Source organism: Cottoperca gobio, chromosome 19, assembly GCF_900634415.1.
Source record: "Cottoperca gobio chromosome 19, fCotGob3.1, whole genome shotgun sequence".
Taxonomy (NCBI): Eukaryota; Metazoa; Chordata; class Actinopteri; order Perciformes; family Bovichtidae; genus Cottoperca; species Cottoperca gobio.
Genome location: NC_041373.1, coordinates 4194330 through 4219953, shown reverse-complemented (window position 1 = coordinate 4219953; position 25624 = coordinate 4194330). Strand labels below are relative to the sequence as shown.

The window sequence follows — 25624 nt, the reverse complement described above, 5'->3', positions numbered from 1 at the left end:
CCTTTTTGATGGGGTTTTGCAGGATTACACAACATTTGTATCAAATACAAAGACATGTATCTTTTAAATTAATTAAAAACTAAATAAATAAAATAAAAACTAACATTGCCACACCTTACCCATCCAGAAAGCTGCACATCTGTGCCAAAACTGTAACTTTAACAAGCTCATAGTCTTGAATGAAGGTCTCCCCTCCCACAGAACGTGTGTGTGCACGTCTGGAGCTCTCTTACATATCAGCAGAGATGGATTGATTGGGATTGATGATTGATAAATCCAGGCCCAGATTATGTTTAGGTAAAACAGAAATGCATTTAACCAAATTTCAAAGGGATGAGGAAAAGTAAGAAGTATATACTGTATGTTCCACCCCTCTGGCACCTACAGTAATAAAGTGACACCATAAATATAACGTACCCATATGAGTCTGCCTAATTTACTAAGAGATGATCCTGTCTACAGAATCCAGAGCGGCAGATGAAGCCACAGAAGCGACCGAGGCCAGTGCAGGGCCTGCTGACCAAAGAGACAGTCTGAGGGGAGTCTACACAGAACACGTCTTCACTGATCCACTGGGAGCTCAGCAGCCAGCAGAGGCTCCTGCCAACTACTCTCAGAGGTAACATCAGGAGGCCCAATACACAACACGACGTTGTTAGATTCACTCTGTCAAATTAAACTGTTCATTTTATCAGTATCACCATAAAGAAACCCACTGAGCAACAACATCACATCCCTGTAAAATAATTTACTGCGCTGTAAAATGAGCTGTAACATTGTGTTTCTCACTGGTTCTATGCCTGATCAACACGCATCCAGTGCTGCCACTGTCCAATGTTGATCAAACTGACTTCCTTTTGGTTTCCTTGGTTAGTGACTGTGTATTGTGGCGTCAGATTGTGAATTACTCACAGCTCGAAGTCTTGCCGCTACACATTTGGCACATACAATTTGGTACAATTACCCAAACGCAGCCTCAATAATAATCCGTGCCGTCTCTGATGAGCAGGGAGAGTGATCTGTTGAAAGACGGTGTGAGTTCAAATCCCAACGCAGAGGAGCAGGACCTGATGAGAGAAGAGGCTCAGAAAATGAGCAGTGTACTTTCCACTATGTGGCTGGGGGCACAGAACGGATGGTGAGTGTTGCAGTTCAGTTGCCCAGCACACTTGTGTATCTGGCCAGAAGTGAAGAACTCTGATGATTCAGAAAACTTTTCTGATTCTAGTGTGTACGTCCACTCCTCTGTGGCTCAGTGGAAGAAGTGTCTCCATTCTATAAAGCTGAAGGACTCAGTGCTCGGCATAGTGTGAGTACATTGTAAAAACAAACCTCCATCACTTATTTCACATATGAGCCATTATTTTATCGTCAACCTCTATTTCACTCTCATGCTGCTATTTTTTTCGAAGGTGTAACAGCTGCTCTTTCTTCCCCACAGACATGTGAAAGGGCGTGTACTGGTGGGTCTCTCTGATGGCACTTTAGCCATTTTCCACAGAGGAGTAGGTAAGGGACAACAAGTTACTTTCAAATAAAGGAGTAATATAAACCCGATGTGGGAGCTATCTGTAAATATAACCATGCATCTCGACTTCCTTTGTTTGTGGCAGATGGACAGTGGGATCTGACCAACTACCATCTGTTAGACTTGGGGAGACCACACCACTCCATCCGCTGCATGACTGTAGTGCATGACAAGGTGTGGTGTGGCTACAGGAACAAGATCTACGTGGTGCAGCCCAAAGCCATGAAGATAGAGGTACGATGAGACTGAACCCTGCACTCTTTTAGTTTGATATTATTATTATTATTATTATTATTATTATTATTATTATTATTATTATTATTATTATTATTATTATTATTATTATTATTATTATTATTATTTTATTTATTTTTTTATTGTCTTACACTCTTCCATACCTGCATATTTTGTGTCCTTTTGCAGAAGTCATTTGACGCCCACCCTCGTAAAGAGAGCCAGGTACGTCAGCTGGCCTGGCATGGTGATGGTATCTGGGTGTCCATCAGACTGGACTCCACGCTCAGGCTGTTCCACGCTCACACCTTTCAGCACCTTCAGGATGTCGACATCGAGCCCTACGTCAGCAAGATGCTGGGTCAGTGCCCTCTGTCTCACATCAAGAATTCCTCCAGGAAACACAAAAAGACACTTTTGACAGACTTTTGTGCCTCAACTCAGATGTTGTGTTCTTTATTTTCTTAGGTACGGGGAAGCTAGGCTTCTCATTTGTGAGGATCACAGCTCTCATGGTGTCAAGTAATCGTCTGTGGATCGGCACTGGGAATGGAGTCATCATCTCCATCCCTCTGACGGAGAGTGAGTGTAGCAACTATTCACAGTGCACAGGAACTCTTGTTGCTGGATATACAGGATGTTTGCAGTTGCTCATTGCCACTATGACTCCACATTTAATACACTAAGTGTCTGAAAATACTTAAGTTGTGATTTAAGTTTTCTGATATTCAGGGCCATTGTAATAATTATGTAACAATAATAATAATGTATGCAGCCAGAATAACACTTATGTCTTAAAGGCACAAACTGAACATTTGAATTAGCTTTTTTAATGTCCGTCTCTCTCACTTCCATCGTTTCATTAGCAGCCAACAAGGTAACCAAGGCAGCAAATAACCATCCAGGAAGTGTAGTTCGTGTCTACGGTGACGACAGCAGTGACAGAGTGACAGCCGGGACGTTTGTTCCTTACTGCTCCATGGCTCACGCTCAGCTCTGTTTCCATGGTCACAGAGATGCTGTCAAGTTCTTCACCGCTGTCCCAGGTAAACTGTCCGGCTGTTTAACTTCTCCATTTCTATATATTCCATTGTTGTTCACTAACTCTGCAATCAAAATATGTATCAAATATTTTTCTCCTACCAAATCTATCCTCTTTATTAAATATTATTTTTCCATTTAAAAAAAAAACAAAAAAAAACAAGACAAAGTTGTGAAAAGCCTTCTATATGTGTACGAAATGTAAGAAACTCGTGGTTCCCTCGAGTCCTTAAAAACCTTGAAAGTTTTTGAATTTGAGGGGAAAATATCAAGGACTGGAAAGTCTTTGAAAAAAGATTATGAGACATTAATGGTCATTGAAAGTGTTTGAATTTTATATCTTTTGTGCAAGAATAGAATCTTTTTTATATTTGTTTTAACTTGATGCTAGTAATAGTAATAGGCTACGTTCCGCTGTCTCCCGCAGTTGCGTCATTGTTTCACTCGCCTCGAGAAAGTGCAACAGTAATTAACCTCGATTCGTGTCTCAAACTATGCTGTGTTGAATTTGAGAGAATTGAGCCTGGAAAGTGCTTGAATTTGATGTTTAAGAAGGTATGGGAACCCTGGAAACTGCTTGCTAGCCCTACTTGGCTTCTCATATTATTGAATGCAGATTTAAAACTGGTCAGAGAGCTGCGATCTCTTTTACCCACAGTATTCAGATAAGAAGGTATGTACCAGACAAACACAATCTGGGCTTGTGTTAATTACAGTTGGCTCTGTGATTTCAGGTCATGCATTTCCATCTGCTTCCTGTGGAGTCGAGGCAGCAGGTGATAAGACGACAGATGCCGCAGCACAGGAAGGAACAAAGTCCATGTTGGTGATGAGTGGAGGAGAAGGCTACATTGACTTTAGGATGGGTGAGTTTGCTACACGTAATGGATAAAACTATTGTAATCACTCCAGGGGAGCTAGAGACAAATGTGATGTCTCTCTGTTTGTCTTTAGGTGATGAGGATGGTGAGGCGGAGGAGGGCGAGGAGCCCCCCATGAAACTGCAGCCCTTCCTGGCTAAAGCCGAGCGCAGCCACCTCATCGTCTGGCAGGTCCTTGCCAGCGACGACTGAACTCTGACCTCGGACCACTGAGGCCTGATTTGCCTTTTCTCTCAAACCCGCTGCCCTGGAGGAGGAGCTCAGGTGGACGATTCTCCTCCACTGGCACGAGTTTAATCAGCACTTTTTTCTTCCTGAACAATAAGAGTGAAACAAGCAGAAGCTGCTCTGAGAGCGTTCTCAGTGGTAAACAGATTCACAGTAACTGCATGTAATTGTTTTATTTGTTGTTTTCTCTTATTTGTTCCTTTTTTTTTAAAGAAAAAACAAACAAACATTTTTATGAATTTGAATTTGAATCTATGATAATGCCTCTATCTCTTCAATATTATTTGAGGTAAAGCTGTTTTTGGATACAGAATTTTTTTTATTTGCTCAGCAAATACAATAGATTCCCCCCCCCCTGACATTTCCAGGTTCCCTTCACTCAGTTCAGTAGTTGTGTGCTCCTGCTGGACTCTGCTTGATGCTAAACCAGTTGGTCAAACAGAAACAAATCACCTGCGAGCTCCCCGGTGCCCTTCATGAGTGGAGACTGTTGGATTCTTGCTGAATCCCAAATCCTGTTTCACGTTGTTTCTTTGTTTTTCATCCTTTGAGAACTTGGCTTTTGATTGTATGCAAGACAAATTGGATTGATTGCCAGTTGTTTCTCGGTCAGGATTTGTTCAGCTTCAAGTATCCGTTAGAGCAGAAGATGGCCCTGTATTTATCTTAATACTCCAGATGTAATCGTGGTAGCCGCAGTTTAATCCACCATTACATTCCAGTCACAGAGCAAAACCTCCAATATTCTGAAAAGTAGAAATGTTTTGATAAAACCCAGAAGGTTGTATTAACACTTAGCACTGTTCTGAAGATATTCCCAGAATCCGTAAAGACTCTTCTAGCCATCTGAATGAAAACATGTTCCATCAGCTGCATGATTAAAATAATGTTCAACTCATTTCCGATTGTTAAAATGCAGAACAGCGGTAAGTGTTGTTAAAATTCCTCCTTGGTATGTTGCCATGCTAGCCACATATCCCAACAACTATTGGATGGATTGCCCTGAAATGTGGTGCAGAATGCTTTGCCCCCCTCGGGCTGAGTTGTAATATCTTTGGTGATCCTCTGACTTTTCCTCTAGTTCCATCATAAGCTCAAGATTGTATCCAGTTCTTTGATTTATGACCAAATACCTGCAAAACTATCGACCTCAGCTGAACTTTGTGTTTAGTGCTATTTACTGTAGTAAATGCTAACATGCTAAAGTAAGATGGTAAACGTAGCCATTGTCAGTGACATTAGCAGCTCAGAGTACAGCCTCACAGAGCTGCATGTCTGCAGACAGTCTTTGTCAGAGATCGCCGGCTAATAATTTTTTCAGTCGATCTGATTCTTAACTCTGTGACTTGAGTGTAATGATGATACATTAGAGGCACAAACTGGAGCCTAAGCCACTCAGTGTTGGACTCAATTCACAAAACCCTTCATTATGAAATGGAAAGCAGTGGCTGTTGCTACATCTACCACCACACACTGTAAATCTGCCCTTCCTTTAAGGTTTGGTTGCAATGCTGAAAGGTTTGTACACCAGATGTGTATTTAATGCCATGTTACTCGAGGATGCCGTCAGTCCTCTGCTCTCTGTCTACCCACCAGCTCCAGCTAGTAGACACTATAAAATATGCCTTAGGTTTGGAGGGTTGAAAAGACTAAGTTACTAAGCTTTTCAAGTGTGACAAAGTATTTATTTTTTCTTGAAAGAATGTTGCGCTTGCTACCAAAGGATAAATCATTAGAAATGGATAGTTTGCCTCATGCTGAAACAACAATCGTGTCTCGTCTAACATTGAGCAGCGAGTTGGAGTCTGCCTCCAAGTAGATAGCGTGCACGTTTTTGTAACAAATCCTGGTGTATACATGAGATATATTTTTAGACTTTCATATTTGGAAATTGACATATTTTCAGGGTGTGAGAGATGAGAATGAGCTGGACCTGTTACTTTGAGAGGATAAAACAAGCAGCCACACTAAGGATTACATAACCCCGCCTTCTAATCCTTATCTCCACATTTACAGGTCAGAATTCTAACGTTGACATTTTTGGTTTGCGGCGCTGCTCTGCCTCCTTTGTGCAAGTAGAGGTTGTTTATCTGAAGTTGTCGGTGATATCCCCTCCACATGGCAAACCGATGTTTTAAGTCTTTTTATGATTTATTTGTTTTGTTTTAAATGTTTGTCTTTTAGACTGTACTCTCTCTTCAGTACAGTGCACAAGGTGTTCATTTGGTTGTGATATGAGACTGTATTTCTGGCCTGTGTGTGTGTGTGTGTGTCTTCGTGTGTGTCTTCTCTCCAAGAGGGGAGTGAAATGTTATTGCAGTTTAGCCTTTTCAGTATTTATTTACAATGATTGAGCCTTTGCAATTCCGAATGTATCTTTGTACATTGAACATGAAAATATGTGTGTGTGTGTGTGTCTATATATATCTATATATATATATATATATATATATATATATATATATATATATATATATATATATATATATATATATATATATATATATATATATATATATATATATATATATATACAGGAAAATGGCTTGGATGTTGCTTTGAATATGTTTAGTTCGGGGTAACCTTACTCAGCTATGCACTATGTCTGTGAGGTGGGTTTGCTTCAGGCCTGTTTTGTATGTTTCAGTAGAACGCCTGCAGCCTGTCCACAGACCCTGACCCAATCAGCTTTCAACTGATGCAGGAAAAAAACAAGTCAAACTAAAGTCCATGAGCAAGCAACTTCATCCCACCTCAGCATGATGGATCAGCTGCATGTGTCATTAACTTGGCCGGGACTTTCTCTCTTCCAAGTTAGCAGTACACACAATCTTCTACTTCCACAGCATCTCTAGCCTTACTTATTTTTAACAAACAATTAAAGCAAGTTTTGTGGGGAGGTTTTGTCTGCTTGTAATGTTTATTTGTCTTCATCACAAATGATTCACTTCTATTCTAAGATTTAGAGCTAAACTTTGACTTTGCAGCGCCACAGAAAAAATAATATATAAAATAATAATGTAAAAATATATTTCGAAGTGGTAAGAAGACTTTCTTTCATATATTGATCATCAGCCAGAGCATAGGCCAACCCAAAACACAATATTTTTTTATTTTATTTTTTGCTCTAAAGTCTGTTTAACACCACCTGGGTTGCAACTGAAAAATACAAAAATATTGTCATACACGCCATAAAGTATACCTATAACACATTTATTTAACGGAATACACGCATGTAATTCAGATACACGCCCTATATGGGCCAGTGATATAATAAAACTGTTCATTTGCATTTGTCAGTTTAAACTGTTGCCTTTAGCCTGGATTATGATTTCTATAACTTCTTCGTATTAATTTATGATCCGCGCACAGAGCTGTGATTGGTCAGTAGGCGGTGCTTTACACAAGTTGATCTCTCATCTGGAACAAAACCTGTTTGTGTGCAGCATTAGTTACCATGGTACCCTGTAGGAAGTGAACCACTGTCGTAGGACTGAAAACCCAGCAGGGTGAACCCTGAAGTTACCTGTTCACCCCAAATCCTGCTTCGTACTGCAGGCCTCAGGCTCATTGTCCGGTCCATAAATGGGTTAAAAAAAAATATATATATATATATATATATATTTTAACCCATTTATGGACCGGACAATGAGCCTGAAGTAATACTTTGGCCCATGTCTCAGCCTCATAAAAAGCAGTATTTAAATATTAATATTTTTACCATGTGTGTCTCTAAATTAAAGAAACAACCACCCAGTAATCTGTGAAATAAAATGCAAGAGGGTCTCACAGCCAATCAGAAGGCTGTTAAACAATATATTTTACCATATGAAAGCTGTTATGTAAGAGATTTTAGCTAATTGCTAATTATTATAAAGGGCCTGTCTGGGGTCTTATTTGATATTACAAAGATGTTTAATGGGATGTTTTATACATTACATTCATCTTCAGCACATACCAAACGAAGACTATTGTAAGCAGGTATAGTCTGTATCACAGCCACAATACCACAGATGTTCTAATTTATCTCTAATCTTGAGTTGGCACACACTTCTTCACCAACACTAGGTGGCGTGCTTGAACTACACTGTAATACTGTTTTCCCAGTGACTTTATTGGAAGGACAGAGGCACCCCTCCCCTGCCTGTGATTGGTCCATCACTGTTCTATTCAAGGCCTTGGTTCCGTTGAATGAGGCTGAACTGGTGCTTAGCAGGCTGAGAGACTGACAGAGAGGCTTTAATCTCTTCCCAGGCTCTGAGCAGAACAGCTGACTGTCATGGATCACTCAGTCATGATAGTGGAGCAACAGGTTAAGTAATAGATTCACAAAACAGTACAGTGTGACTGTAAGAGCATGTCACCGATGAACATGGCTTGTTTACTTCTTGTTTTACTGTCTTGATAAAAACTTGTTTTAAATTTTAACATGTAGCATAGCATTAGCACAAGTATAGAAAGGTTATAACGTCACCAAACTCACTCGGTAATATCAAGTGAGTTAGCATGCTAATTTCAGTAGCATACAACACATAGTCGTCTTTACACTCCTTTCATTCTTTTGATGAATGTTAGTTCATATTTTGCCATATCTTAAACATGCAACTTTAAGATAATTTTTTCAATTCTGCTATAGATCGTGTGCATGTGACGTCACGCTTACGTCCCAACCCGTAAATCAGCCATGTTGGATGTATACACAACCAAGACTGCGCCCGTTCGCGTGTGAGTTGCTGCAACGCTTCGTAATTTTCTTTGTATTTAAACGTCTAAGATTGAAAAAAAATGACAATCGTGTGCGCAGTGTATAATAGTGGTAATAACGCTACTCGTGACCCAGAGAAACGGTTCTTTAGGTTTCCTAAACTCATCAAAAACAACGATCCACAAAAGAGGGATGAATTGCTGTCTACCGAACGCCGTCAGCTGGTTTAGCAACATAACTCGTGAGGATTTAACAGAAGAAAAAGCACAATTCACCCGTGTGTGTGGCGTCCACTTTATATCTGGTAAGAGCTCATGCTAAAGCTATGATTACGTTTACGTTAAACATTTGTGCTTATGATATACCCGAACACTGTAAGACCTTACTTCTCCATATCGCTGACTGGTAAATAAGGCACTTTCTTTACATGTGATGGCAGCCATTTGCTCTTTTCTTCTGTGCATGTTTGTGTTTGGCTTATTCTTGAGACTACTTCACTTGCGAAAAGCAAAGCACCAATGTGAGAACATGCTTCGCTTAATCTAGCCATACAATCACAGTGTGCGAGGATAACATCGCCGCTCTTCTCACTCACAAACCACGGCTTGAGCGGTGTATCACGAGCTCTTTGAGAGTGATTTACACGGGCATGGACGAGCACCGTGTCATCTTTGACTGGTTTGGTAAGAAGACTACCAACCCAGCCAGAAACAAAGACATTATAAGCATCTAAGCTCTTGTATGCCTTCATTTGTGCGTTGGTTGCCCACAACGTTTGTAGCACAAGGTAGTTCACAATATCCGGATATTCAATCGGCGGTAATGAATCTAAATCCTCAATATAATCCGACGGTTTTAGCGTGTACGAGTCACGGCCGCAAATTTGGACTTTTTCCTCTGAATCTTGCCTTTGCAGAGGACTCCAGAGAGTTACAATACTTTGAAGAAGTCGGAATTGTATTGCTGTTGTTGTTCGCTTTAGACGCCATTGTTGATTTGTATATCATCCAACATGGCGACGCACGCATACGTCACACAGTTTTGTCACGTGTTTGCACACTATCTATTTCCAAACTCAGAATCCATACTTTCTTTTGGAACTCACTCAGCTGCCCATATTATACAATTCAAGTCTGTAACTACTGGTGACAACACCAAGGCCATGCTTTCTGAATTCTCTTTTCATATAACTAATAACTTGCGTGCATGTATTAGAGGTCGGAAACACAAAATCTCTTTTGATGGTTTGTATAACCTAACAGTACCATATTACAGTCTGCTCTGCAGTTATGTAAGACAGCCAGATGGTAGCTCCAGGGTTGTACGTGGGGGTTATCCAGGTCCCACTACAACCATAACCTTGTGCTCCTGTTGTGGTAACTGCTGCCCAGGATGTTTCAGGTTAACTGACCTACTACTGCTACTGCAAATGTCTGTTTAGTGTAAATTGCTCTGAGGTAAAATCCTGCAAAGAACATGCTGTAAATTGAGGCTTAATGCGTGTGTTTGTGTGTGTGTGTGTGTGTGGTCTTTTATAATTCGCAAAAGGTCACACGGATGTAATGAGGCGATGCTGACTTTGCTGAATGCCATATTTTCACCAGGAAAAGGCAAACGCATAAAGTAGAAATCTCTGCTTGCAGAAATTTACAGATTTGCTGTGGTGCATCTATTCAGTGTGAATTGTGAGTAACTCACAGAACACACACACACACTCCAAAAGAGGAACAACAACACACCTTTTTGAGTGTGTGTTTACGCAGCCTGTCGTCTGTGCTGCGTGTCACAGCCCTCGTCTGCTCTGTCATCTCAGTTGGCTCGACACAGTCTTCCCTGGTGCAGGATAAACACACAGCTGGAGTCCCCTCCGACTCACACACCATCTATTTCTGTGCCCTCATCTTTTCTCATCACTCTTTTCACACTGTCATCCCTTTTGCTTTTTTCCTTATATGATGTGAGAACTCCCTTTCTTTGACAATCATCTCTGACACTAAAGGCTTTTTCTCTCTTTTTGCTTTTGTGACTCTTAGATCACTTAGAACTGAGCTGACAGTGTATGTGAAGATGTTAAGAAACCTCCAGCATCAGCAAACTTCTTTCTTTTTGCCTTCATTAACCTTTAATGTCAAACAAATTCTTAAAAATGATGTCTGAGTGCACATTCCCTCCACTTCCAGTCACCCTGACACTTTGATCTGCTTTGTCAGGGCGACACAAACACACACTGAGCGCTGCAAAGGGGTACTGATTATACAAAATAATTTGTATAATAATTTGTCCAGCTAAGAGCCTGAGGCAAAGACAAAGGAGAGATTCTCCCCACCACTTTGTTTTCAAATCTATTGTTCCATCCTTTCCTGTCGTGGCGTTTTGCAGCATTGCACACGTTAACTGTTACATTTCTTATGTGTTAATAATGTATGTTAGAACATCTTATATGGTAGCAGGTCGTGGTCATTTTATGTATTAATTTGACCATAATTAATGTTTAAATTGTCAAATATTGACAAATATGACTTATTTGATCAGTTTTTAAACAAAAAGTAATCTATTATTGTCACTTTAAAAAATGTGTGTTCTTTTCTTACTGATGACAAAATTATTTACTTCAAAACGTTTTTTAAATGTAGCCGTCACATGCAAATGTGTTAAAGGAAGAGTTCCATACTCAGGGAAATGCGTTTATTTGCTTTCTTGTCGAGAATTTGATGATCGATACCACTCCTATCTGTTAAATATGGAGCTATAGCCAGAAGATAGTTAGCTTAGCTCAGCACAAAGACTGGAAGTATGGACACATCTTGCCTGGCTCTGTCCAAGGAAAACAAAAATGGCGAACAGCTCCTCTAAAGTGGCTCACAACACCTTTAGGTCAGCCAGTTCAGCCGTTTCACTATTTCCAGTCTTTGTGCTGAACTTAGCTAACCGGCTGCTTTCTGTAGCTTCATATTTATCGTACAAATTTGAGAGTGGAATCAATCGTCTTATCCTAATCTCAGCAAGAAACCAAAAGAGCAAAAAACTATTGCTTTAAAAGCACAAAAATGTAACATACAGTGCTGTAAAACTCTAAAGCAGGGAAGGAGCAAAAGTCTTCTATCATTGTCCTTTAGTATATTGAAATGAATGAATAACTTGTATTGGCAAATGTATATTGTATTCTATCTCCCAAGGTCCTGCTGAGCATATAAGTCTGGAGCTGTAAATGTTAATAAGTTGTCAATAAATGGATTTTGGTCTGGATAGCCTGCAGCTCTTTCCCACAAGGTAACTACTGGAACTGTCCATCAGATGAGTCTTCCTGATGAATAGAGCTGAATAAAAAGACAAAGAAAGATACTGCTGGACGAAGCAAAAGGGATTCTTACACAAACTGGTAAACCAAAAGTTACTCTTCTAGATGGATAACAGATCTATTAAGTGTTCAAATATTTTATTAATTACATCTTACGTGCATGTTTTTATGTATTTTAAGTAGGTCATGTTTAACACATTTACTGTACAGTTAGGCCTGTCATTGTATATTAATATCCATATGTCATATTGTCACACAGCCACATGTGGCTCGTCAGCTAACTACTTTTTCTTTAAAGTAACAGTATTTTCATCATGTAATAATAAAAGATGAGTTCTGTGAGTACAAGGTAGGAGTATCCTTTAAAAATGAAGGGTATGAGCTTCAAAGGATGGTTAAAACAAAAAGAAGGAAAATGGTGACTACAAATTGCTGAAATTGTACAAATCTTAATATATGGCAGAAAAAAACCGAAAATGGAGGTCAAATTAAGAACTGTTGGAGAGGAATGAAGAAATATGTTATTAATTCCATTAGAAGAGATGAGAAAGACCATTGAATCAGAGCTAATGTCACTTGATCATTTTTTATCTATTTTACAAATGAGGAATGTATCCCACAATGCTCAGTAATTACAGACTCTGCACAAGTCCTGACTGATTGCTGCAGGTTGAACGTGGGGCTATGATGACATTTTAAAACGTTGACATCAAAGTTCAGGAGATGTTAATCAAGCACGTGTGTACACACCCACGCAACCCTGATGGGAGGCCAGACGCATGAAGTCAAAACAGCCCTGTTGTGGTGTTAGATTATCAAAGTGAAATCCTCCTTTGCTTTTGTTTCCACGTCTCCCACATGCTCTCTGACAACTACTAGCTACGAATGATGAATCACCACTTGCTTATATTTCCCATCTCAGCCATTGAACCCTGAAGCTCCTTCAGTGTCGACAGGCCTCTCCATGACCTCCTTCCCTCACAAAGATTTATTTTTTAAATGATTCCCTTTTTTATGCTATCCTATGATATTCTTTTATTTGTATTTTTGCTTAATTTATGATTTGTTTTCACTGCGATGTAGTAAAAAAAAAAGAGAAATCAACCTGAAAAAGTTGCAATTATACTTCCAGATGAAAACTGGCTCTAACAGGATTTAGAATGTTATTAGGATCACCATTAGCTGATGCAGAACAACAGCTACAACAACAGTAAGTTATTCAATGTCTAAATATGGCTAAATGAGTCCTCTTGTTTCTTTTTGGTTTTATTAGCCACGTAATGCATAACAGTAGGACATGGTAAATTGCACTGAACAATAGGTTTATTGTCTTTGTATTTGATGTTGGTTGGTTTTGCCAAATACTGATATACAGTATCTAGGATGGGAAAATCTCTCAACAGTACAAAAGATGAAACCTATCTGATGAAAAGACTACATACATGATGTGATGCTCTCCATTATGAGAAACAAGAGAACCAGCACAAGCTGAGCAATGTACTGCTGCGGACAGGGGCAGCAGCAAAACAGATTTAGCCACCTTAATCTGCTCTCTCTTTAAAGCCACCAGACTCCATTGACAAAAACAGTAATTTTAGCTTGCAGGACACTGGGAGTTGCTGGTCTACCGCACCATCGGTTAGTTTTTTTGTGTTATTTTTGAGACTTTGGTGTTTTAAAGGGTTTGAAGCTTCTCTGTTTGTATTCCTGTCTGACCACCATCTACTTCAAGTAATACACTGACTGTGGATAAGTACCTCATGTGTATGCTGTCGAGTTGCAAGGTATTTTGCTAGAAAACAAAGAGAGACATGAAAATGCTCAGGGTATTCATATACTGAATTACTGTCACAATTCTATCTAGAGGAGACGGAGAGGTTTACAATACTCATCCTCACTTCAGATGCTGGGTAAGATGAGCAATAGGCAAACACTGGTGGTCCTATGAGTGTTGTTGCTAAGTGGCCTACTAAGCCCCCCCTGCTGCCTGCACAGAGGAGGTGAGGATGTCTTTTGGATCCACTGACTGGTGCCATGAACACTGTCAGGATGAATGATTCTCTGCCCTCGTCTGTCAGCACGTCTGCCCATCTCTCTTACTCTCCGTAATGCTCAGGCCTCTTCTTTCTTTCTACCTTCGAAAAGTGAAGATTAACATTAAACATTACACTAAACATTGTGAGGCGGAAAGAGGGTTTCAGATTGGTTTACGTCAGGTGAAAGGAGCTGATGCGATCAACAGACGGGAACAAAGGTGAGAAAGGGAAAGAGGTGTATTTTGAGAAGCAGAGCCAGAGGGTGAGATGAGTCACTCTGCCTTACCAAACAAACTGGGCTCAATGGGGTCTCACACATCCTGCAGACACACACACACCGTCCTTGCTCTACACTCTAAACATTACATCTGCCCAAGTCCCTTTGATAAGCAAAATCGTTATGTAACGCACACACACACACACACACACACACAGAGGGCAAGCACAATCATCCCTCTATTTTTCTCTATAAATCTGTTACAGATAGAAACATCACATGTCTTACTCACGAGGAAGCCGTCGAGGTACGGCGATAGATGTACTGAACACTGCCAGTCCTCAGGCTGACAGGAGTGCAGTCACTAATGTATCCACTCATTTGGACCCTGGATGCCGTCACCATGGTGAGCTGTTCTCTGACCCGTCCTACGGCACCGCACGCTGTCACAGATACACACAGCGGAGGCAGCAGACTGGTCAGAGGCAGCCCAGCGACCCGCAACAGATGCCCTTCATAACGCTTGGCTACAAAGCAGTTATGGTTTGGGGTGAAAAAGTCAAATCTGCACTTCTCTACTGCTCTGTTTGGTATTCAGTGCCTTCAAGGCCTCTCTGAGGAAGGTGTGGGAGTTTTATGATCTTTGCATTCACACTGAGGTGTAGCTACGGCCTGCAGGGAGCACTACTGTGTTGGAAGTTGGAATAGAAGAGAAGAAAACAAGCTCTCCCTTTACCTCAGCCCTGCAGTGTGTGTGTGTGTGTGTGTGTGTGTGTGTGTGTGTGTGTGTGTGTGTGTGTGTGTGTGTGTGTGTGTGTGTGTTTTTGTACCTAGCCTTCCTGTCTGGCCCTTTGCCCTCCATCCTCCAGCCCACTGCTTCCACTTCCTGTGTCCTTGCTGAGTCTCCCTTAGTGGGTCAGAGAACATTGTGGTAAATATTTGATCAATCAGTCAGAGGATCTGTAGATTACTGTAAGTTTCAGGACTTTACCAATTGCTGAACTCCTCCCCCGAACTCCAAACAGAGCAGACCTGTCAAGTTTGTATTTCTCTATGTGGAAGCAGTGAGTATGGGGCTGTAGTAAAACAGATGGTCAGTGATTTAAAAGTTTGAGGGTGGTGTCTATTTAATACACTCTTTGAAAATACTAACAAGTGTGTAAGCCAGGCAGTCAAACAGGGTTATGTTCAAACAAAATAACAGTCTGATATTTCATTTTTCTTATCATATTTATAATAATGTAAACTCTAAAAAGAGATATCTACATATGAATGCAGAATCTGTAGGCAACAGGACAAGATTTTGGTATTAGAAGCCTTCTGGTTTCGACTTGTAGTCCATTGTAGTCCATTTGTAGTCCGTTTACAGTAGATTTAAAATGTTGACTGAGTGTAAACTGGCTACTTGTGAAACAATCCGCTTGTAGAAGTCGTCTCAACTCTAACTCAATTCTTGCTTCTTAAGTTGCTAATCGGACTGTAAACAATGAGCAGGGCATGGTAGAGGAAGTCTTGTCCCGGATATCTGCTGGATACACAGGAACCCCAGAAATATTGGCTGTTGACTCCAGAGGCTAATCGTCCTCAGACTGATGGCCGAGATTAATAATACTAATACTAACTAGCTCTAAACGGCAATGCAAGAATAATGTTGTATTTTATTTCCATGTTTTCTACAGGAATCATCAACTGCTGAGGATGCTGACTTTTTGCCTCGCACATGTAGCTTTACACTCAATCTTGAGCGTAATACCAATACCTCTTTTACAGGGTTCCTGTTTAAAATGATTCAGCTGAAAACGTTAAAGGGATATCAACACATGGAGTTAACATTAGCTCAATGAGCTCAATGTCTGAAATCAATGATCCATTGTTTTAAAAATGATAAATCTGTTATCCGGAAATTTGGTCCAAGACTTCATCTTCTGTGCGCTGCTCATTGTTTACAGTCCGATAAGCAACTTGAGAGGCAAGAATGTAATGGAGTTGAGAGACAACGTCTACCACCGGATCCCTAGTAGCCAGTTTACAAGGTCACTTAAAGCTAATAAAAAGCTAAATCATCGTCAGACGATAGCCGATGGGTTCCAAGATGCATTTCGGCCAATGTGTTCCGCATCTTTTGCTCTCCACAAGGACTGTTGACCTGCATACAACCAAAGCCCGCTCAAACGTGATTGTTTCCTATACCATACTACTCGGATTACAATTAGAAACTCACATTTTTTCTTGTTGCGTAAAGATTCTGCATTCTGCAGATCATTTCAAGATGAAAACAATATCCCTGTTGCATCTGACCTCCCTCTGTATCTTTTTTTTAATCACACCCAAGTACATACATTGAAATGGCTTAAATGTACTTGTATACCTGCATGTGACACAGATATTTGAAGGGTTGTATGAGTGTAGATACTCCAATGTCGAACTGTGTTCAAAATCTGATATGGCCGTCTTGCGGGAGCTGAGCCCATATCTGAATCTGTAAGTAATTAAGTTAAGGATGACAAGGATACGAGATTATCCATGTGGCGTTCAGACAGATTCAGATCGTTCAGTTGTATGTTTGCCTGCTGAGTCACAGTGATGCCTCACTTAACTGATTGGGCAATGGGCCAATCACCTTATATTTAGCAATACTAGGGCTCCAGTTCACAAAGAGCTCCTGACTGTAAGCCTCTTATGAATGTGTGCTGCTCCGTCTCATGATCACTATACTGCCGAGCATGTTAGGGGAGTGATTTAAAGTTTTTCTCAAACAGGTGCATTAAGTATGATCTGTAACTCTCTACAGAGCACATGGAAACATACAGTTGCATGAGCACAGCAACCCCTACATTGTTTTACGTACTTATTGCTATTTAGGGAATCAGGAGGCTATCCCAGCATGCACTGTGCAGCTCAAGGATCTAGGTTAGTAATCTTTGTGGGTTCTTGAAACTTTAAAAGAAGGAAAATAATGTTCATTCCTCTTTACCAACATGCATGAACTAAGTGAATTCCACATTACTTTTTATTTTACAAATCATTTTTATTTTTTAAAAGGTGCTGCTCGTAGTGACAAACCCACACAGAACCGAACTCTGCCGTTTCCCTAAGGTTTTAGCCTAATTTAGCTCTTTGTTTTGGTTTTTCCAGCAAACAAATTCTGCCCTCATCAACCGTTCTCAACACCATTTTCATGATTCAATGAGAAATGAGAAAGCTCTAATAAACACACTCAGCGCTGCCCCGAAGTGGCCAAAATAAATAAATGAATGCACCTTTAACACTTTCATGTATTAAACCTAATTGTGGTATTTCCACATGGACTATACGCCCATGCTTTATTCTCATGGAAATTGCACCAATTACGAGGTTAATGAGACTATAAGAATGTAACTGTGGTATCGACCTACTGTATGTGTTGGATCAGTAGCTGTGAGGTGATTACTGAAAATGGAACAGCTATGCTTTACTCTGTTAGAGGAGAAAGTACTCATAGTAGTTATGTATTATTTCTAATAAATAACCTCCTTGGAAGTTTTGGCTTTTTGAATCCATCACTTATAGAGCGTCTACATCCCAGAACAAATGCTTTGCACAACTATGAAGCAAATAAACACACTGAAATCATAATTTTTGAGTTGGAAAAATGTGTTATTGACCCATGAATTGGTCCAAATCTCATCCTTTATGTTAACTGCTCCGAGGAAGGGTTGTTGGTTAGGATGAGCTCTGCTGAAAGCTAACGTCTGAGCCAAAGTGTGATGTTTGAATCCCATTCAGGGCCTGACTCTGGAGCTAAAGTAATGGGAGCTGCTGGCCTCAGGTTCACCATGACCCAGTTCTGTCTGTATGTTGGACAGTGTAGGAGGAGAGGAGGAGGAGGAGGAGGAGAGGAGAGGAGATGGACGGGTGACGTCAGAGACTCGGTCAGGAGTAAGGAAGTTTGAGTGGACTATAGAGTTCAGCAGAGTTCAAATTCACATCAGCTTAAGTCTCCTTTCCCATACCGTCCTGTAATGTCAAGAGTTTTACTAACAACAAAATATAAATGACTTATTACTTATTTTAAAATAAATCAGTTCAGTTAGTGGTTTTGCAGCAGTTACTGTATTACCTTTCCTTAAACTTGCAACTGCTGCTGTCTTGCTTTCATAATGAGGATACCAGTTTCCTCTGCTGAAAATGATCAGGGAGCCAGTGTCAGCGTCCGATGCACTTATTTCATTAAAACTGAGGAGAATCTTTCCCCCTGGAGGTTTTTAAGTGCTAAGACATTACACATCAAAACCAGCTTAGTGCAAGAGGACAAAAAGAGGACAAATATGGACAAAACCGGGCAGGGCATGGGTTTAATGCTTCATTCTTATATTTAGAGGGCAGTATTTAATGTTATTGCCACGTGCTGAGAGCAGCTATAGGAATGGATAAGAAAGGCTTTACGTGACAAAAAGGTGTGTTTTTATAACTCAGTAAGAAATAAAACTACAATTTCACACGGTTCTATTCTTCAGTTTATGTAAAAATAAAGAATCATTCATTCCACATTTAAGTTATTGTGTAACTTCTTGGTCACAATCAGCTTCTATTTCTATTTCGGAGGTGATAAGATTAAGATCTTATCACCAGCAAATTTAATGAAATGATCAAAACATATATTTATTTTCTTTTGAGAATATGACAATGTCTTAACATACTCAAAAGAAAATAAATATATGTTTTGATCATTTCATTAAATTTGCTAATATTAAAGTCTTCCAAAATTGCCTAATTAACCAGACTATGCTGTACACTTGACCCTATAAAAATAAGCATTTAAATAAAAAATGACTTTAATATGAACGCAGTTTCATTCTGCAGCCTTGTATAATCCGTTCTGAATGAATACACACAAACAAACAGAAACTTCAGTTTCTCACTTTGCACTGTTGTGACCAGGTGTGACTCATACATGTGCCCATTAGGCAGCTGATCAGTGTTGTATGGAGTCTCTCCCATGTTAACAATATGCAGTCTGCAGACCAGCGGTCTGGATCTCTGCTTCATTTGCATGATAAGAGAGAAGTGCATGATGGCTGAGATTGATGCTGTGACGACGCAGAGGAGACATATGGCTTTTTCAGAGAATCGTCAGGGTGTCAGGATAGGTGGAAGCTCTCACTGTGTGTGTGTGTGTGTGTGTGTGTGTGTGTGTGTGTGTGTGTGTGTGTGTGTGTGTGTGTGTGTGTGTGTGCAAACAAGAGAGAAATGTTTTTGTCTTTTTATGCAGCCAAGCTTCCTGACGCACATTAAAAATGTTTGTGTGCCCCCCCCCCCTACACACACACACACACACACACACACACACACACACACACACACACACTCCTTAATGATCTGTATTGGCAAACAGCCGCCCAGGAATTTATAAAGGACGCTTCACTCTGAAAACATTCTGAAACAATGGAAGAGAAAGGCTGTAGAAAATGAAATTTCTGTGCACAAAAACACAGTCAGGGTGATTTGTGTGGGAGGGAAAGTTGCCCACACTTCATTTGTGAAAGATTTTTTAACTGACTGATGCGCTGTTGTTTGCTGCATTTGGACACAAAACAATGACTTTCCTATACATCTAAAATAACACTTCCATTGCTTGCCTCATCCGCCTCAACAAAACCCTTACCATTAAAGTTCCTTTTTTTTCCGCCACACAAACACATGCGTGCTGCTGTTGTTTTTCAAAGTGCTCTGAGGGCAATAACAATGCGGGGCCTGTGTTTGCGAGCAGGAACACGTGCCGCCCTCAGACTCAGAGAGCAGCTGGCAGCACCATCAAACATTCATGAGAGAGATGGAAAGACTGTGAAGGACAGTGTGGACCCAGGGATACAGAAAGAGAGGCAGAGACGGAGAGTGTGAGCTCACAAAGGTTAATGGGACTTATCTGCATTAACTCTGAGCTGCTGTTGTTTTAACGGGCCGTTGTTTGTGTGTGCGAGGGGGGTCGAGATGAGCTGCAATCGAGTTTTTGTCACCAGTGATGCTTCTGTTCCGTCCAGTCTGCAGCAGCTGCTCAGTTCAATATATTTGAGAGATGCACCTTTACAGTACTGCACAGCAGCTGGCAGCAGGTTTCTCATACTTTCACCAGTCTATTTAGAGCTGCACAAATGTCTGTTGATGGGATAATCATACTCCATAATCCAAGTAAGAGCACCTGTAATTCGGCTCATTATGTTTGTTGAGTCAGAAAAATGCATGTAATTGAGTGGTAGCAGTTTCCACTGAGACTAAGTGTTGGAAAAACATATTACAATGTTGCTGCTTCTGTCATATTTGCTTCCAATTTGAGGTCTGAGGAATTGCAGCAGACCGACTTTACATCAGCCGAATAAGCTAACAGAGAATTCCTCTGAAGGAATGTGAAGGGAAATAAAACCTTCTCCCTCTGTGTGATTGTCTCTTCGATTGCCAGGGTCTCATAAATTATTTTGATAGTTTGAAGGACAGACATCACAGGCAGAGATGAATCTGCGCTGGTGAAGAAACTGGCAATGTCTTTCTTTCTTTTTGAGAGCAGAAACAAGAAAATATGGTTTTTATTTCTATTGGTGGGCGTTATAGTGTTGCAATGATGTGAGTTCTGTGACAAACACACCTCACGCTGTCAGAATAATCTTGAAAGTTCCCTTTCTGTGCCTGCCTGTTCAAGCTGTGTTACTATTTTGCAAATATACCTTTATCTTTAGTCTTTCTTTAAGACACTCGTTACTAGCAGTATCATAGTAACAATAACTTAAGAAAATCCAAGTTAAAGGGCCAGTGTGTAGAATTTAGGCGGATCTATTAGCAGAAATGGAATATAATGTTAAAATATTCAAGCTTGGAATGAGCGCTTCATATTTACATAGGGAGCGGGTTTTTACAGTAGCTCAGGACGTACCAACAGCTCTAAAAAAGGGCCTTTCACGTTTTTACTTCACCTGAAGGCCTTGTAATACTGTGATAACGCCAGCAGCAGACGGAATTTCGTTTCTCCTAAAATAGCGTTATGGCAAGGATGACCTCTGAGCGAGGCAAAGGTCCTGAAAGATGCCATTGTATTACCGCACTCTTGTAAAGGTAGGGGTAAGCAGAGGGGTATTTAGTTGATTGCAATCTGCAACCGCTATGCTAAATACCACCAAATCCTGCACACCCTGCCCTTTAATGCTAACATGTTATCTCTAATGTTAGTCTTATTATTAAATAGTTGCTAAAACGTTACTTTCTTTTGAGCTTCTAGAATTACACAATTCAAGTCAACAATGTATAAAATTTAACCTTAATGTAACCTTGTCCAACAAAGAAACATCAACTCGACTAACGCTAACCAGTTTAGCCTTGTTTATATTTAGCTAATGTAATATTTTTTTCATTCCTAGCTAAAACGCTATGGGATCACTATTTTGCAAGCTTTTGGGATTGACTATTGGACATTATCTGACAAAACATTACATTAGTGCTACCAACACCAACAAATTTTCCATCAATCTCCAGAAACTTTTCACTCAATTTTAAGGGAAGGATGAATTATCCATAATTATTAAACTAAACTAAATGTATAAATATATATATATATATATATATATATATATATATATATATATATATATATATATATTTATATTTATATACAGATCGCTGTCAGGATAAAAAAAAAAAAAAATTATAACAAAAACATTTCTAAATATATTACCCACCATAGCTTTAAGTGTACAGTTTATTAATTGTTATGTACTGTTATTGTTTTGCATTGAATATAACATAAAATATCCATAAAGTTTGTCACTTGGTCAGGGTCGTCAGTTTACTTAATGATAGAAAAAGGGTCCCTTAAGTAAAAAGGTTTAGAACAACTGAATTATGTCATTGTACAGTCTGTTGTTTCCATATAGCAGACCGCTACTGCACTATTTCTATTATTCATACTTGATTTAGACTCTAGCTAAGTATGTGTGCTTTCTTTGCATTTCCATCAGCAAACTTCAGCAGTTTTACTGTCAAATATTTTCTGCTAGCTTTTCCTTTTTAGAGTTTGGATCCCATATTGTAAATGTTCAGTGATGTTGTCCTGAGATGAAACCCTTCAGAGCAAAGTTACAGCCACCTTGCAGTATTTCACACATACTCAGTACAGTATGTCTCTCTCACCTGCCGACTCTCCTCACATAAATTGGTTTCTTTTGTCTTATTCTTGCCAGTGACACAAGGGTTAAAGGTCACACGTTGACTATAAAGCCACACTTTGATCAAACGTGCATTGAAATAAAACCCTTGCCCTTGGATCCACAGAAGGGGGATTGAGGTCAGCTTGTGTGTGTGTTTACGTGTGTGTGCTTGTCCACAGCAGAGAGAAGAACATCTTAGAAAGTTAGAGCGATTAGCCGTGTTAGTGTCTGTGCTAATACTGGCCCATATCTGCCATTGATCCTCATCAGCCCATATGTTCCCTGAAAGGGAAGCGCCAAAGCACACTTACACTAACCAGGTTAAAGCTGTGTGTATTTACAGTAATGCACTGCTATTTACAGTGTGGATGCTACTTTATCTGACCAGCCATGTATGGCACAGTACAGTAATAGGCCTGCCACTAATACTGGTCCTTGTATGGTTAAGCGTACAGCAGCATATGTACTGTACTTCTCTCTGTGCAGATGGCTCTAACAGAGGGGTTCCGAGGTGATCATGATGATGACAAATGTTCTTACAAATCAGCTGTGACTGGGAACAGGGTGTAGCGCGGCTTGTGTTATTACAAAAATAAAGTGTGTTTGTGTGTGTGTGTGTGTGTGTGTGTGTGTGTGTGTGTGTGTGTGTGTGTGTGTGTGTGTGTGTATGAGCTGTGGTTTGCATGTTAGTCCAGATGGTCAAGGAAGGCCTAGTTGAGCCCTATCTGTTCTGACGGCCTGTGAAGCTGAGAGCTTCTCTCTCTGCCTCCATCTGCTCGAGCTCAGTGGAGACTCCAGCACGCTGCAGTTATTAGCCGGCTGGGTCTCAGGGACGACAGTAATTAAGAGATGAGATGGACTCGCGCTGTCCTCCAGGAGTCGGCAGACTGCATCCTGACTACAACCCCCCGCCCCTCGGGCCTCGGGGACCCGCCTTGCCTCTAACAACCATTCTGTTTATATAGCAGGTCAGAGAAAACCGGGCAAAACTGACAGACTGCATTACACTACAGTACCCTTACGCTCCTTCAGTGTCAGCCACAGCTCATGCAGTACTTACCAGACCAAACTAATAACTTATACGCGTGTGTAAATGATGCCAGCCATACCATAGTGAAACTTTAACTGCATCAGATCTTTCATACGCAATCAAAACTACAATAAAGAATATGTTCAGATCTTAATACAATACTCAAATGCACATGCATTAAAAGTGCTCAACAGTCGTCATTTATAAATTCCCACTTTATTTAAAGGCAGTAAAGTGACTCCTTCATAGCACTTTCACGTTTTTAGGGCAGTGCACTGAAATCTTCCCCTTCGGTAATATAAAAACATTTAGGGGACAAAAACATAAGAAAAACACATTTTTTTATTGGAGAGGATCTTTAAGTCTAGTTGAAGCTAACATCAGGACATGAGACTTCCAGGACTGACAGTGTTGTTGTACAGCTTTAAGGGTTGCAACCAAGGCCAGAATAAACTGCTATGCCCTGGAGGGAAAATGAGCAGTGGGCAACTACTGACTCCTGTTTTTCACACTCTGAATATTAAACACAACCTGGACCTGAAGCTTGGTAATCATTTTTGGCGTATAGATTCATAGTTTAGTCCTTAAAATGTCAATAAATTGGGTAAAAAATATTATACAAAACTGAGAAAAAGCATCAAATCATCAGAATTTAGAAGCTGGATCCAGTGAATGTTTGGATTGTTTACTTCATGTTGTTGTTTACTTTCCTGTCAATCCATAAACCATCAATCATGATTTCTTTCTGTTCCCACTTCATGTTAAGCTGTTATCCTTCCGCTGTTGTTGTTTATCCAATCATCTGACAGTAGTAAATGTCAGCCAATAATACCCACCTGAAAGTCACATGACACCTTGTATCCATTTGCTGTTGTATGAACCAAGCAGCAAAAGCTGTTCTAACTTGATGCAGATAAGTTGTATTGATAAATATAACCTATGTAGGGCAACTTAATATAAGTGCAACATTAAATAAGATTTATCATCAACATTACAAGGGACCAGTATAGGGAAGGTAAAAGTCATGGCTTTGATGCTCTTAAAATTTCCCCAATGAGAACAATCATACAGAACAAAGTGTTAGAAAGATGAAGCAGATTTAAATTTGAGACTAGAGAAGAGTCATTTCTCTGTGAGAAGAGGGCGACGTGAGCTATTTCTTGAGCAGGTTTTCAGCTGATGACAGAATGAATGTAGCACCCAAAGGTGAACGCAGTAAATCACAGAGATGGCGGTGTGGAAAGTGCAGCGCATATTTTACTTTATCATCTGACACAGAATTTGAAGCTAAATCCCACCTGCTGCTACATTATTCTCCCCCTGCTCTGTGACGAGTGGCTCTTTATCCACAAAGCTGCATCCATGTTAGTCAGCTGAACATACAAGCTGACTCAATGTCCCTCGTAGCCCAACACAGACTGACAGAAAATCCCATCAAGTCATGTTTCACCTTGGTCAAAGACACCCAGTGGAGAAAGAGGAGCTGCTGCAGAATACAAAAGCAGATATCAAGCTTTGTAAAGAGCTGCAGGACAAAAGCAAGCAATCTCATATCAGCTCAGACAGTGGCTACTCTCTGCTCAGTTTACTAACATGGTGGGATCACTGAAGCCCATGATTACAAAACCAAAGATAAGATTTGGAAGCGTGACTTTCTGCATATCTGTGTCACCCCTTTTTTGATTTGTCCCCTCCCTGGTTCAGCTCATGGGAGGATCAGATCTGTGTTTATGATGCACAGCTGCTGTGTGTGGGAGGCTGTCTTTTAGTGAGGGCTTCTCTCATATCCTTGACCTTTCAGCCGCAGCCCCACTTGACTTCCCTTCTTATTTCCTTTCCTAATTTGAGCCACCTCATGAGGAAACCCTGTCCACACTCCAGTGATGGTTGCTCTTTGGTGTGACGACACATGATCCGATCCGTATGTGTGTGCACAAGCTCGCTAATGGACCTGTGTAAGAGGCTCAGAGTGTCACTAGGCTGCCGTGCTAAGTAGCATGTAGCCCCCCCCCCCCCCCAACCAACTCACAAACACACTTTCAGAGAGAGAAAAACAAGAGAATGGGAATGTAATGGAGGAACAGGCGTCTGGAGTAGTGGCTGCTGATGGTCAAGGAAGTAAGCTCTATATTTGACACTTATTTCAAATGTTATCAGGCCATTAAAGTGTTGTTATCAGTTGTGTTCACTACCACTTCCAATGCTTCAGACAGGGCACACTGCACCACCAGTAGGCCAGAAGGTGCATATCCAAC

The 25624-nt window shown here is 40.4% G+C and overlaps 1 protein-coding gene across 2 annotated transcripts in view; it reads left to right on the top strand.

Moving 5' to 3' along the window:
- Positions 1–4810, top strand: part of spag9b (sperm associated antigen 9b) — a 36309-nt gene extending 31499 nt beyond the window's left edge. For both annotated transcript variants that reach the window (XM_029455868.1, XM_029455869.1), the window contains 10 exons: positions 463–619; positions 1010–1138; positions 1229–1309; positions 1442–1509; positions 1614–1762; positions 1952–2123; positions 2231–2344; positions 2629–2808; positions 3538–3669; positions 3758–4810. In XM_029455868.1, coding sequence (XP_029311728.1) covers positions 463–619; positions 1010–1138; positions 1229–1309; positions 1442–1509; positions 1614–1762; positions 1952–2123; positions 2231–2344; positions 2629–2808; positions 3538–3669; positions 3758–3876 — 1301 coding nt within the window. In that variant the 3' untranslated portion in view covers positions 3877–4810. The remainder of the gene's footprint in view (positions 1–462; positions 620–1009; positions 1139–1228; positions 1310–1441; positions 1510–1613; positions 1763–1951; positions 2124–2230; positions 2345–2628; positions 2809–3537; positions 3670–3757) is intronic.
- The last annotated feature ends 20814 nt before the right edge of the window (positions 4811–25624 follow it).